The sequence below is a fragment of the Colletotrichum karsti genome (genome assembly GCF_011947395.1).
Source record: "Colletotrichum karsti strain CkLH20 chromosome Unknown Scaffold50, whole genome shotgun sequence".
Classification (NCBI taxonomy): Eukaryota; Fungi; Ascomycota; class Sordariomycetes; order Glomerellales; family Glomerellaceae; genus Colletotrichum; species Colletotrichum karsti.
Window position 1 is genome coordinate 112172 of NW_024065950.1, and position 14507 is coordinate 126678.

The 14507-nt window shown below is 54.3% G+C and overlaps 2 protein-coding genes across 2 annotated transcripts; one reads left to right on the top strand and one right to left on the bottom strand.

Annotated features, from left to right (window-relative positions):
• Positions 1-1828: 1828 nt before the first annotated feature.
• CkaCkLH20_11687 (uncharacterized protein) lies at positions 1829-4758 on the top strand (the record flags this gene model as incomplete). The annotated part of the gene is made up of 3 exons (XM_038894401.1): positions 1829-1930; positions 1984-4605; positions 4657-4758. The coding sequence occupies 3 exons, from the start codon at positions 1829-1831 to the stop codon at positions 4756-4758; spliced, it is 2826 nt and encodes a 941-aa protein (XP_038740249.1).
• A 5771-nt stretch (positions 4759-10529) lies between these two features.
• On the bottom strand, positions 10530-12805 carry CkaCkLH20_11688 (C6 transcription factor; the record flags this gene model as incomplete). Its single annotated transcript, XM_038894402.1, has 6 exons — positions 10530-10824; positions 10949-11925; positions 11980-12016; positions 12071-12298; positions 12349-12648; positions 12696-12805. 6 exons carry the CDS (start codon positions 12803-12805, stop codon positions 10530-10532), a joined length of 1947 nt encoding a protein of 648 aa, XP_038740250.1.
• Positions 12806-14507: the final 1702 nt, after the last annotated feature.

A 14507-nucleotide genomic window follows, 5' to 3' on the forward strand; every position in this document is an offset into this window, starting at 1 on the left:
ACTCGGAAAGCAGCAAAAGCATGAGTCTGTCTGGTCCAGAATCATCCGCCCGCAACTTTGTCCGGTTCACTTGACCAAGGGGCGGGAACCCCTGGCGGCGTCAGGTCTATGGGACCCATGAGTTTGATCCTCGCCCCTTGGGCCTTGGGCCCTTAAGAAGGAGGTCTTTACATCGCGGGCTCGCAGGGTGGACTGTGGTGTCCTCGGAAAGACGCAAGAAGAAATGTTGACGGCAGACTGATGGCGGTCTATGTCACTGTGGATGCGTGGAAGGTGGCTTGCCTGGTTGTGCGACGTTGTGGAGTCCCACTGCGTTTTTCTGGCAACGTCGACAGATGCAGGAATGGAATGGTTGGGGACAATGCTGCATATTTTGGTGTCCCTTCTTATTTTTTGTGCTGTTATTTTTTTGTGTGCTGCATCGGATGGCGTGATGGTGGGATTTGTACAATGGCAGACGCAAAATGGCATTCCAGAAGGAGGAGTGGAAACCTTCTTTCTGGCAAATTCCAAGGGCGAAACAGCAGGAGCAGGCAAATGCCTCCGTTCTGATGTCTGAGATCAAAGTGAACCCTGGCGTCTTATCGATAAGATACACCCCGCCAACGAGCCACTGATGTTTGAGCCTGGGTGGTTGATGAAGGAGCAACGAGCAACGAGGGGTAGGGGAGCACGGGCCAAGTCTTCATGGTGAGCTGGGGCAGTCACTTGAATTTTTTGGTGGGTAATTATCAGCAGGTGAGGTGCCAGGTGAGGTGTGCATGTGCATGTGCAAAACAAGAGACGGACGGCCACGGGAACTTGGAAGCTAGACTGCCCGTGGAAAGTGGAAGGACTGACGGAGGCGAAAGACTGACAAAAATGGCGGCAGGAAGGAGGCACGGAGACGGGGACGGAGAAAGTGGGAGTATCCAGTATCCAGTGTCTTTCTCCATTCATTCATGGTCCCCAGCCCAAAACCCCAACCCCAGCTGCACCCTGAACTGTGACCACAATGCTGAATTCAACATGGCCATCGACGACTGAGAACTGAGACTGGAGCGGGGGAATGCAAAGTCACCGTTGCCAAATCCTATTACCTTACCGTAGGTACACCACCACCACCACACACACCACCAATACCACCGCATTACACTTTTGCTGCAGACGACCTTTTAGAGGCGGATAAGAGGCACAGCTAATTTTAGTATTACCTTGCTTCTTCCACCTTCCTCTCACACACAGACACTCCATCAATTTGAGTAAGGTATTGCAGCTGAGAACAGACGCAGAAAAGACGAGGTACAGACTACTTTTGGCTCCATAGCCGAGAGCACCTTACCTAAGATCCCTCGCTAGAAAATACGTACCGACTCCCACTCAGCAGCACGGGTCAGATCACTACAGCACCACTAGCGCTGCGACCTGGCCTGTCCGTACCTTTCCCACCCCAAAACCGCCCAATAGAACTGCTCCGCGCTGCATCTACCACCCGCCCACAGGGCCTTCCCTTACCCGCTACTCCGCCGCACCATAGTTATCGCGAAAAAAAAGCTGGCAGGGTGACCCCACCATTCGCCAGCCCGTCACCAATGTCAACGCCTACTGCCACCCGTTGCTGCTGATCGACTGCCACTGCCCACTGCCCTCTTTCCTAGTACTGCTCTCCGTCTGCGTCCTGGGTCTTGGACGAACAACTTCAACGACTGCCCCTCTCCCGCGATTCCGCACCGCGAACCAATTTCGATTGACCGCGACACCACACATCGTCGCCGGATCTACCTCCGATTCCGACCCTTCCTACCCTCCTTTGACACCTAACCGATTTCTCTCCCCATCGGCGCCAGTCATGGCCTGGCAGCCGGCACCAGAGTCCTTGAGCCAGCTGGCCGCTTGCCTCAAGGACTCGCTCAGCGGCTTCGACAAGAATGCGCAGAAGCAGGCAGAGCTTGTGAGAATCCCCTATCCTCGCTGACGACCACCGTACTGACCAATCTTGCGCAGATGCTCACCCAGGCGAAGTCGTCTCCCGACATCAACAACTACCTCGCCTACCTCTTTTCCAGCCCCGAGCCCCCCTCCGGCGTTCAATTCTCTGCCCAGGACTACCACATTGTGCGGTCCGCCGCCGCGATGATGCTGAAGAACAATGTGCGCTCTAGCTACAAGCAGATCCCCGAGAGCAGCCTTTCCCTCATCAAGATGGCGGTCCCCATGGGCATCCAGGACAAGAACTCCCAGATCCGCAACTTTGCCGGCAACATTGCGACCGAGATTGTGAGAAGAGGCGGCGTTCTGAGCTGGCCCGAGCTGCTCCCCCAGCTCCTCAGCCTTATCGGCAACGAGAACGGCCAGGTCTCCAACGAGGCCCAGGAAGGTGCCATGTCCGCCATGGCCAAGATCTGCGAAGACAACGTCAAGGTCCTGGAGCGTGAGCACAACGGCCAGCGGCCCCTCAACTACCTGCTCCCCAAGTTTATCGAGGCCACCAAGAGCCAGCTGCCCAAGGTCCGCGCCCAGGCTCTGACTGCCATCAACGTCTTCACCCCCCGCAAATCCCAGGCCATGCTCAACAACATCGACAACCTGCTGTCCCACCTCTTCGTGCTCGCCAGCGACGAGAGCACCGATGTGCGCCGCCAGGTCTGCCACGCCTTCGTCTCCCTCGTCGAAACCCGCCCCGATAAGCTGCAGCCGCACATCGCCGGCCTCGTCGATTACATCATTACTCAACAAAAGAGCGATGACGAAGAATTGGCCTCAGAGGCTGCAGAGTTCTGGCTGACCGTAGGCGAGCACGACGACCTGTGGCGTGCCCTGACCCCCTACCTCGACAAGATCATTCCGTTGTTGTTGGAGTGCATGGTGTACAGCGGGGAGGATATTGCTCTCCTTGGTGGAGCTTCCGACGACGAGGACGAGGACGATCGCGAGCAGGACATCAAGCCGACGTTTGCCAAGAAACAGGCGAGCCGCGCCGTTAACGGAAGCGAGGCCTCTGCGGATCCCAACCAGAACGGCAATGCCTACCAGAAGCTCGCGAGCATGGACGATGACCTGGAAGAGGGCGAGATTGACGAGCTCGATGACGGCGACGAGAACCCTGACGAGCGTTGGACCATCAGAAAGTGCTCCGCTGCCGCACTCGATGTCTTTGCGCGCGACTTCTCCGACCCCGTTTTTACCGCCATCCTGCCGTACCTCACCAGCAACCTCAAGCACGAGGAGTGGCAGTACAGAGAAGCCGCCGTCCTCGCTCTCGGTGCTGTTGCTGATGGTACCATTAACGCTGTCACCCCCCACCTCCCGGAGCTTGTCCCCTACCTCCTGTCTCTTCTCGAGGACAACGAGCCCATTGTGCGACAAATCACCTGCTGGACCCTCGGCCGTTACTCGCAGTGGGCGGCCAACCTGCAGGACCCCCAACAGAAGGCCACTTACTTCGAGCCTCTTATGGACGGCATCCTGCGCAAGATGCTCGACAAGAACAAGAAGGTCCAGGAGGCTGCGGCTTCTGCCTTTGCCAACCTTGAAGAGAAGTCTGGCAAAGTTCTGGAGCCGTACTGCATGCCCATCCTGCAGCAGTTTGTGCGATGCTTCGCCCGGTACAAAGATAGGAACATGTACATCCTGTATGACTGCGTGCAAACCCTGGCGGAGAACATCGGTCCTGTCATTGCCCAGCCCGAGGCCATGAACCTGCTTATGCCGGCTCTCATCGACCGCTACCAGAAGGTCAGCGATGACTCGCGCGAGCTATTCCCCCTTTTGGAGTGCTTGTCATACGTTGCCATGGCCCTTGGGTCCGCCTTCACGCCGTACGCGCAGCCCATCTTCACCCGATGTGTCAACATCATCCACAACAACCTCGAGCAGAGCCTGCAGGCCACCAACAACCCCTCTCTCGAATCTCCCGACAAAGATTTCCTCGTCACGAGTTTGGACCTCCTGAGCGCCATCATCCAATCCTTGGAGGAGGACAAGAAGCAAGAACTTGTGCGCAGCACCGAGAGGACTTTCTTCGAGCTCCTCAGCTTCTGCCTCGAGGACCCCCAGGACGACGTTCGACAGTCGGCATACGCCCTTCTCGGTGACTGCGCGAGATACGTCTTCCCCCAGCTCGAGAACCACTTGTCTACGATATTCCCCATCCTCCTCAAGCAGCTTGACCTCGACAACATCCTGGACGAAGAAATCGACAGTGGCTTCAGTGTGGTCAACAACGCCTGCTGGTCCGCCGGTGAGATTGTCATGACCAACAGCAAGGCGATCTCTCCGTTCGCTCCCGAGCTCTTGCAGCGTTTCGTCGAAATCATCTCCAACCCCGGTGTCCAGGCTGCTGTTAGCGAAAACGCCGCCATTGCACTTGGTCGCCTCGGTCTCCACAACTACGAGGTCATGGCCCCCATGCTGCCCACTTTTGCCGAGGACTTCCTTACCGCCATGGAACATGTTGAATTCCTCGAGGAGAAGGCTACAGCATTCAAGGGCTTCACCATGGTTGTTGGACAGAACCCACAAGCCATGGAAAAGGCACTCCCTCAGCTCTTCGTCGCAATTGCACGTTACAGAGATATCAGCCTGAAGAACCCCATCAAGAATGAATTGCATGAGCACTTCCAGAAGGTACGTGTCCTTTGACACATGACTTGGTATCCAGCTACTGACACATGGCAGGTTCTCAACATCTACCGCCAGCTGATTCCTCAGTTCAACGACTTTGTGAACCAGATGCAACCGCAGGACCAGCAGGCACTCCGCCAATACTACTCCACATAACGGGGATAGCAAACGAGTAAAAACCAAAAAGGGCCCTTTATGTGCCAGCTTTCATGATATGACTGGGGAGGAAAATACCACATGGCGTCTTACGAATGAGTGATGATGACGCATATTGAGAGAGAGAGGAGCTGAACATATCAAAGGAGCAAGGAATGGCTTGTAACTGGGCAGCAAGATGACACACCACACAACAAAAGAAAGAATATGATGGAGTTGCTGACGTGAAATCGACTTTTGGCTTTTTCAGTGGTGGGAGGATCAGGGTCAAAGGAAGTCTTCTTCTTTCTTCGTTTTTTCTGTTTTTTTTTTTGCAAGCAAGCATTACCGGCGGAGCCAGCATCATGCGTGGGGTCAGCAAAAGCAAAGCGAGGCCAGAGAGATGAGAGAGCCTCAGGGATATCTTTGGTAATCGGGAAGGGTGGGCGGACGGTGTTGATTGCTCACCCGGAGTCGAAGGAGCAGCGGATGGAGTTGATGACGACGAAGCAGATGACGAGAGGAAAAAAAGAAAGAGAGCGTTGAATACGGCCGGCCACAGGCGTCATGATGCAAAAAACTGGACTTTTTGTCGTAGATAGGTAGATAGGGTAGATAGCTTAGCATAGGGTACGCCGCCCCACGGGGCTGGAATGGACGGAGTTAGGCTGCTGCAGTGGTGGTGTTCTTATCATGATGTAGTGATGATCGTGGGTAGACTGGGGGAGGACGACGACTTGGAGGCGGGTTACGTGAGGAGTCGAGTCGCGGATCGGCTAGGTTGGGAGGTGAGTGCTCGAGCCGGCTTATAAAGACCAAGGTCTCTTGCCACGAGAGCATGACGGTTTCGCCGAATCGCTGACACGGAGAATGCCAAATATGTCCGCGTGCGAACCACCGGTGAAGATGCTACATCGACACATTACTCCCGGTGCGTCTGTCAGTGGTATGGAGGCTCTTGGAACAGAATCCGTTCTGAATACTCTGAAGACGATGAAGGCGAACGAGTCTTCATGGCTGGGGATTCATCGATGGCGTTGGAGATGGCTGGGGTGGTGTGATGTCTAACTTGCCATTGACTTTATCGGTTCGGTCTGGATTCTAGGGCAAGGCAAGAGAAAGAACATGCCAGTTGATGGGAAGAAGAAAGTGAGATGCCATCCCTCGGTCAGAGGTTATTAAATACGGGGTTACTCGGGGGGGGACAGGAGGTGCTTCATCCCGAAGAGCGAGCTTCTACGTCGTCGGCAAATAGATACGGATTCATCGACGAGGAGGATAAGTCTGATCGAGGGAGGATATAAAAGGGAGACGACAGACTATTCTCCATTCCGCAGGCCAGATGTAACGTTTGAGATATCGGCGTCCTGGACAAATCCTACTCCATCTGTGTCGCGTGGCATGGCAAATGAAGGTATTGCCTCAGACGCACCATGCTGAGATCTGAACGAAGGACTATATTGAGGTTACTAGATAAGGAGTATTCATCAAGAAGATGTAGGGGAAAACGCCGGATGACGGTGGTGGCGGACAACTCCGTGGTTGTTGTGGAGTCGGCGATGGTCCCGGTGAGATATGTCACCTGAGATTTCGCCGTCACACCATGAACGCTCATAACGCTTGCTCTGCGAGTAAGCACTCGGGCCTCACAAACGCTGCACGGCAATGATCCTTCGAACGACAATATCCGTTTGTCTCGTTGGTTGAGCGTGCTGTAGTCTTTCCCAATTTATACCGGAGCCTTTAGCCTAGGTACGATGAAGATCAGGGTGTTGAGAATAGTACAGGTTATCCTTTAGCATCTGCGTCTTGTGTCGTTTTCGCCGCTCCCCGATTCGGCTGACTTCGAAGAGGAGTCCGGCTTTCCTACGGTATAAAACGTCAGCGGGACTGGGTACTGCGAGTTCTTGAAGACAAGCACATGCGTAACGGGCCACCAGTGCGAGCATGGCGGGCGGATGTTATTGTTGCTCGTATTCCCATCATGAACCTGCATGCTTATCTTTCCACGGAGGCGGAGCTCAGGAACGGGTTGTCGAAGTCCGGCCGCTTGACTCTGGTCCTTGGCTTCGCCTTGGAAGTATCTGCTGAGAATAAGAGACGAGTAGAGCTTCCCCAGGTTTGGGGCATGGGCGAAGGATATGGGTAATGTCAGCCAACTCGCATTGTCGCATCCGAAGAGTTGCAGGGCAATTGGTCACAGATCCAAGTAAGGAGGAGATTCCATGGCTGATGGAAGTCATATCCCGGTTCAACGTCATGCTTTCTTATACCCACATGGCAGTTACAAAAGTCGGTGCTTCGGAATGTGAGAAGACTCGTCCAAGCTGCAATGTTGTCTGATCTCGGGGTTAGATGCACCCGGAAGAGAAAGACCTGGCTGCCGGGTGTTTTGTCTCGAGTTATCAGCCGAGTCTTGTTGAATCTCTCTTATTTAAGACCTCTGGAGTGAGGCCATTAGCATGAACTAGAACCAGCTACACCTCAGCTTCTTGAGGTCTTCCATGATGACTCTGTAAGAGTGATCGAATTCACGGTCACTCTGGACATATGCGAGGTCTGAGACCCAGCGCAAGGAGCTGTGATTCATCACCGCTGCACGCGTACGCGGGCGGAAAGGTATTAGGGCTGAATCAACGGAGGATAGTGATGACGAGAAGAAGCTAGTCCGGACGGCCGATGAAGTTTGGCTCTGGAAGAAGATCTTTCGAGGACATTCATGCTGACCCTGTCGTTTTGGACGGGAACCTCGACGAATGCTTCATCTGCCGGAGGGATCGATCATCAAGATGCGCACTGCATTATGGACTGGACACCCTTGACCGAATCGGAGGACTTGGCCAACTCATGGGAGGTAACCTGAGACTACCCTCTTCGGTGGCCTACAAGAACGTCCTAATGTCGGAGCATGGCCTAAGAAAGAATCTCAACAGCGGCATGAAGTAATGCTCTTGTCTCTCGGGGCAAGTAATGTTTCTGACACAACTGTGAGAGTAGCTCGACTTGAGTAATGATCCCGCGTCACAAGCCTGACAAGCCTTATTCCCTCCATGTTGTATGGGATCGTCGTGAGAATATTGAAGTGGAACAAGCGGTCGAGCATGCAGGACAGGAAGGTGACGACTTGGGAGGCCCGGCTCTGTGAACATTGGCGACGTTCCCAGACGACATTGGTTTGGTTCCAAATCTGAGTTGAAAGCAGCACATCCCCACGGGTTTTTGGACTGGAGTGTGTGTTCTACCTATGAATTGCAGCATTCATCGAATGCTTTTATTTCTCTTCTTGCGTAGTCGGCGTATCTAGACTTCCCTCTAAGCGACGGACCAAGTATATGGGTTGGTGAAAACGAGTGTCGAGAAGCTACGAGACATGCACTCCAAACTCGTGAGGGTACGAGACAGTGCTGACCCGTCCATATAGAACCGAGAAACATGTCCCGAGAACCATACCAAGCTTATATTAGCATATAAATCTCACGAACCCTTCGCCGATGATGTCTTCGCAAGATGCGGTCCTCCAATGGTGCTGAGCCCGCGTCTTACATTCAGGTTTCTCTCGGTAAACTCGACAGGCTTCCTCTTGGAGCACGATACGCCGCAAAGCTCAGAACAACCCACAACTTTACCAATCTACTGGGAGCAAAAGATCGCTTCCGTATACTCTCAAAGGGACGAAGGACAGAAGTCTCCCAGACTACTTGAAGCCCCCCGCCTGAGCCACGCAATGGGAACACAGCGACGATGCTAAAGGACATACCAGGAAGGAAGAGAAGACGACAGATGCAGCGGACCCTTTCAACAGATCTACTCAATCCCTGCCTAAGAGAAATATGAGCGTGAGCTGTAATAGCAGTAACATTTATAAAATCTCATACCCTCGTCGATATCGATTACATGAAAACGGTCCCCCCGCTGGGATGTCATTTCTTTCTTGCCCAAACTGAAATTTCAACCGCCAAAACTCCTAACATACCAGACACGACGAGCGATATTTAAACAAGACCAACAATACACGTAAACCCTCCTCATCAGACTTCGGAGTGCCTCTCTGACAGCCGTGCAAATGATGGTTTGGCCCGTCGTTCTACCGGTCTTTCCCACAACGAGAAGCCACTGGACTCCAGAGCAGAAAGGGTCTCGAGCCGTACTCACTTAACAAATCACACCACTCTCATCAGCTACAGATTCCCTCTAAGGATATTCATCTGGAAATAACCCAAGAGAAACACAGGAAAGGATTGCGGGGTACGTCTTCTATCTTTTAAAGCATGCGCGGACGTGTGCGGGTCTCGCCTATGAAGAACACTGGAAGCCCGGCGATGGTCTCACTCGCGCGTCGTGATCTCGACAGTAAGTCGGACGATGACGTGCATGTTGTGAGTTCGATACGTTGACCACATCCTATTTTGATATATACTAAATGAAATCCCCCATTAAATCCAAACCGCGCGAAATCCAGAAAGCCGTCACGTCACGAGCCTCTCTCTACCCCAATCCCTCAACCCCTCAACCCCTCAGCCCATCTCCCCTCCCCAGACCTCACCCACCAAAAAAAAATCCAATTTCCAACACCACCACCACCAACAAAAAAAAGCAACTCCCAAAAACCAACCAGCCTGACCCTGCCGCAGATCCCTCCGACGCGCACACTCCAGAAAACTTGGCTTCCTCTTGGCGCAGCAGGGACCTGACCGACCACCAGCACCACCTCGCAGATCTGACGGCGCAAAAGCAAGTCGCTACACACAAAAAGAAAGCTCGGCTGAGATCGAGTAGGATGATCAAAGACAACCACGCACCACAGGTACCCAAAAAGGAACGAAATGTCCAAGATCCCAACGGACCGGCCGTTTTACGTACGCACACAACAAAATCACAAGCGAGGGGAAAGAAAGTGTTTGCGCGTCATCAGCTCAATATATTCTTTGCCATCCAGACACAATCAGCCCCCTTTTCCTTCAAGGGGGCGAGAATCGCTATCGAGTGTTACTCATTACAATCCCAACTTCATCCGCACAACCAAGCAGGCGCGCGGGGGTTTGCTGAACCTTTCCCCCCTTCGCCGCATCTTCATCTCTCCCTTCTTCGCTTTGTTCCAAGAAATCATTAAATCCAAACACTTTCAGCGCGCACGGTCCTGCGAGTCCCAAGCCTGGCTCGTCAAACAGCTTGAGTAAAAAAAAAAGAAAACTGAAATCAAATAAACGCCGCCCAATGCAGTTCGTGGTTGATGTTTCCACTGATTCCCCTTTGTTTGGTTCCCCATAAATAAAACGCCGAGGTAAGGTTTGTTGTTGTGGTGAGGGTGTGTGTCTTACGCGTCGAACACATTAAACAGTCGCTATGCAGTTTGGATTGTTGGCCAATGTTGGAAATCCGTAAGGAGTGTGTGATGTCTTTTTCTTCCCTTCCCCCTCTTCTATAATCCGAATGCTTTTTTGTTGGATCGTAACGTCATGATAAGGAGTGTGATGCAGTGGGTATTATCCGATGACCGGTAAGGAATGTCTAGGTTGTTGGTTGGTTTGTCGACGGGTATCTTTGAGAGTTAAGAAAGGAGTGTCGTCGCAGATTAATATAAGTATCGTCTAAGGAATGTCGTGGTGGGTGGCGGAGAGTCGAGGCTAGCTCGGGCTCTCGCGTAGGCCGATTGTTTCTTTCGAAGGAGCGTGGTGTACATTGGCGTCTGTGTCGATGTAGGAGCAGGCATTATTAAAAGGTGTTTCGAAATCAAGGGTCCCAAACGATGGTTTTTGAAAGAGAACTGGTCGAGACGGAGGGCAAGTGCGGAGCTACAGCTCACGCTCTTTGCCCTTCTCGGACTTGACAACAATTGGTGTCGATCCCAACCACTGATTGCGGGGCGGAAAGGGCGCGCTGACAGACCGCGGCGAGTCCGTGATGGAGGACGACGGAGTGTGTCGGTGGCGTGACATGGGAAGGCTGGGAGGAGGGACTGGCGACTCGGGGAGCGGGAGCATGCCGAATTGTTCAGGGTTGAGGAACGGTGAGGGGGGCACGGTGTGCAACGAAGATGCCATGAGGTGCGGGTCCTCGGGCGGCGGGTACGTCGGGGTGGTTGGCATCCTGAGCGGCGGTCAATCCGGAAGTTCTTTCATGCGAGTTGATGTGCCGCGGTGGTTATCGAGGGTGCCATGGAGAATGGGCAGGGCCTTTTTAGATATACACGGGCTGGGTGGGAGAGACGAACCCGACGCCTAGTTGGTTGTTGACCGCGGGCAAACCGCTCATGTCGTAGTGTTCGTACGGCCCGTAGTCTTCCGTGTCGCTGTACACGATGGAGCCCTCAAAGGTCGAGGACGCCGGGCTGTAGGCGCCGTAGTTGGGGCTGGGAATGCTGAGGTACTGCTGCGAGGTGTTCATGAAGGGCGCAGAGAGCACCAAGGGCGACAGGTTGTTGGGCGGTGCCGACTCAGCATTGAGCATCTGCAGTGACTCGGTACTGTAGCTGAACGCCGGGTTGGCGTAGGGCAGGTACGCGTCGCTCACGGGAGGGGGAGCAACGATGTCGCGGCTGTAGAAGTTGGGCGGGTGGAACTGCGGGAATGATGGTGTACGAGCAGGCGAGGTGAAGCCCATTCTTTGGCGGAACTCGTTGACCGTGTCGATGGGGAACTCCATGAGGGTGAGGGGTGTCTGCACGTCGCCGACGACCTGGCCGGAGATGTTGATGGACAGCAGGCGGCGAGCAATCTCCTCAACGGGGCCGATGGACAAGCTGCCGAAGTAGGCGGCGCCAATGTCAGGGAACAGACGCTCCGTCACCAATGCTACCGTGTAGTAGTGAGCAATGATGATGAGGGCGCTCGGCGATCCGCCCGTCTGCTTGAGCAACATGACGGGTAGCCAGAAGAGCCAAGTGCGCAGGGGACGGAGACGCTCGAACTGCTGGGAGACGTTCAGGCCCGTGTTGACCTTCTTGGCGCCCTTGAGGAAGCTGATCAACTGCTGGATCGACTTGGTGTCCTCCTTGTTGTGCTTGAGGTGGGCTTCGACCTTCTGCAGCTGTGCCAGGGTCTTGGTGAAGGCGTCGTGGTCCTCCTTGCGTGGCTGGCTCGGCTTGTGGTCCGGACTGGGGGAGGCGGGCGCGGTTGGGAAGGTGCAGCTCTCGGCAATGAAGTCGCCGAACTGGGACTCGTGCTTCCAGGGGTCCATGGCTTCGATGACCTATGCCGAATTAGTATTTTCCTTGAGCTTCCAAGCATGTTCTGGCTGGCTTACTGAAGAGGTTCCTTGCATGAGCTGGGTCCAGCTTCGCCTGTAAGAGGTGTGTTAGCGGGGTCCTGTGCGGTTGGCTGCAGATATTGCCTACCAATCCGTAGCTTGCCATGAGAGGACCAGCGAGGCGGCCAAGACGGCGTCCGACGTTTCCCGGCTGAAAGTCCCGATAGCGTCCTTCAGACCGCTCATGGCAGCGCCGCGGTGCTCGTATGCCATGTTGCCAACCAGGGGGCAGTCGGTGAGGAAGGCCATGTGCATGGCCGAGAAAGCCAGGAGTGCGTTCATGACATATCCGTGCACTGCTCCGATCTTGATGATACTGCTCTTGATTAGCATGGGTTGACTGACTTCAGTTGCCTGCAAACTCACGTTGGGATCTGACGAGTCCAGAGGGTGAATCCGTTGGCATCGAGGCCGACCATCTCGTCACAGATCGAAGCTACGTGGTAGATCAACCTGAGGTCTTCGACCGTGAAGTACTGAGGGTTCGGCGCGGGGTAGATTCCGAGGTTGGAAAACGGGAAGATGCCAGTGCGCTGCCACTGCTCGATGGCTGCCTCGACCTCGGGGGTCCACATGAGGTCGGGCTTGTCGGGTGTCGTCGACCTGTCCTCGGGGATGGGCATGTCGTTGTAGGGGCAGCGGATCTTGTGCTTGGTGCAGTTGCGGCTGTTGATGTGAGTGAGCGTTCGCTGGGGAAGGGGCAGAAGACATACCACTGGGGAAAGTTCTCATCACATCTGATGTGGCGGCGCTTGCAAGTCTCACAGCCCTTGCGGGACTTGGTGTGACTGCGGCGAGGAGGACCACCGCCGGGACCGGCCATTGTGAGCGAGTTTGACGAAAGAACTAACTTGTCAGTTCAAGTACGAGGCAAAGGTGGCAGGGAGGTAACCAACATGAAAATACACGGCCTGGGCCGCGTGGAAGCGAGTGTAGTGTCGTTACCGGGAGCAAAGCTGCCCAGACTGGATGATACTGCTGTGAAGTGAGGCGTCCGATGACGTGGGACGTATAAGCAACCGACGTGGGTGGTCAGATGCTTGGTGATGTGTTGCCAGAAAATGGTAAAAGAATGCCGGGATGTTCGGGCGGATTCCTCTCTCTTTCTGGTCGTGGTCCTTTTTCAAGCAGTGTCTTCGGTCTTTCCCAGTTCCTGATACTAGTAGCGATCGTAGGTGGGCGAATTTCTTGTTTTCCCCAAATCCCTTCTCTGAATCCTCTTTTCCTATAAAGCGAGTGTGGTTTGATCAAAAGACCGGTTGGTTTACTTCTGAAGCATTTGCTGGTTGTAAGCCGGGAGGTGGGCGGTAGTTTGGCGTTCCCGAGGTAAGGCTGAGGGGGACCAGGGTTGTTGGCTAAATTGCTTCGAGAGGTGTGTGTGTATGTGTGGCTGGTGTTGTTGGGCGTTGGAGGTCTTGTTCCTTTTCTCTCTCGAGTATCTGGTGGAAAAGGCGCGGTAGGCTTTGGGAGGTTGATGAGGATGGTTTGAGAGTATTGGAATAATGGAAAAAAACAAAAGCGCAAAAGCGAATGACAGGAGTCAACGAGGACTTCCTAGAGGTGAGAGTTAGGAAAAAGCGAATGTGGTTGAGGGCGGCGTGAGCAGCTCAACGAGGCTGATATTGGTTTGATGTTTGGTGTAGGCTGAGAGGGGGAGATAGAGGAGGCGGTAGTAAACGGGCTGGGGAAGCGAATCAGTTAAATAATTCCATGTTCCAAGAAAGAGGCCGCAGCAGAAGCAAGTGCGCAGGAGCAGAAGGGGACGTGTGTTTGTGCGTGTGGACTGGGGGTGGGAGGACCTCGACTGGCACACACACACACCACATACACACATGCACATAGCACGGCCTATGAAAACCACAGGCTCAGGCAGAAGACGGCACACCCGCACCTCTCAACCAGGTGCCACACCAGGTTCGCCCTAATCCGGTAAGCCAGAGCCGCCTGGTGGGAAAGACGGGGCAAGCAGGTGCCAAAGACGGGGGCAGACGGGTGAGAAAGACGGGGGCTGCCCGGCGGGCGAGCAGGGGATTGCGGCACACCCAATTGCTTCGACCTGGAGAGCCACAAGAGCGAGGATAGCGAAAAAGAAAAGCTGGAGCCCGAGAGAATAAGACCTGCTCGGTGCAGATCCAGCAGCAGACAGCCGCACCACACAACCACCAACGTGTAAGGCGTGTGTGTGTGTATCTCCGTCTCTCCCTCTCTCCAGGATCAGTAGCCTATGCCCTGTGCCTGTACGGATACCTGAACCTGTGTCTGTGCCTGTGCCTTTCTCTCTCTACCTTTTGCCTTTGCCTTTCCCTGTGCAGGTGTGGGCTGTGGAGGGGAGGGGCCGCCCGTGCTAGGATCGTTGCTGGGTATCCTCCGTACGTACCGGTAGCTAACTGGGATGCCTCTGGATACCGCAGTATTCAGTCCTCAGAGCGTGAGTGATGCTTTGCTCTGCAGATGACAGAGACCGAGTGCCGCAACTGAGAAGGGTGACAGATTCGACCTGCTAGGACGTCGTCGCCAGACAGGGT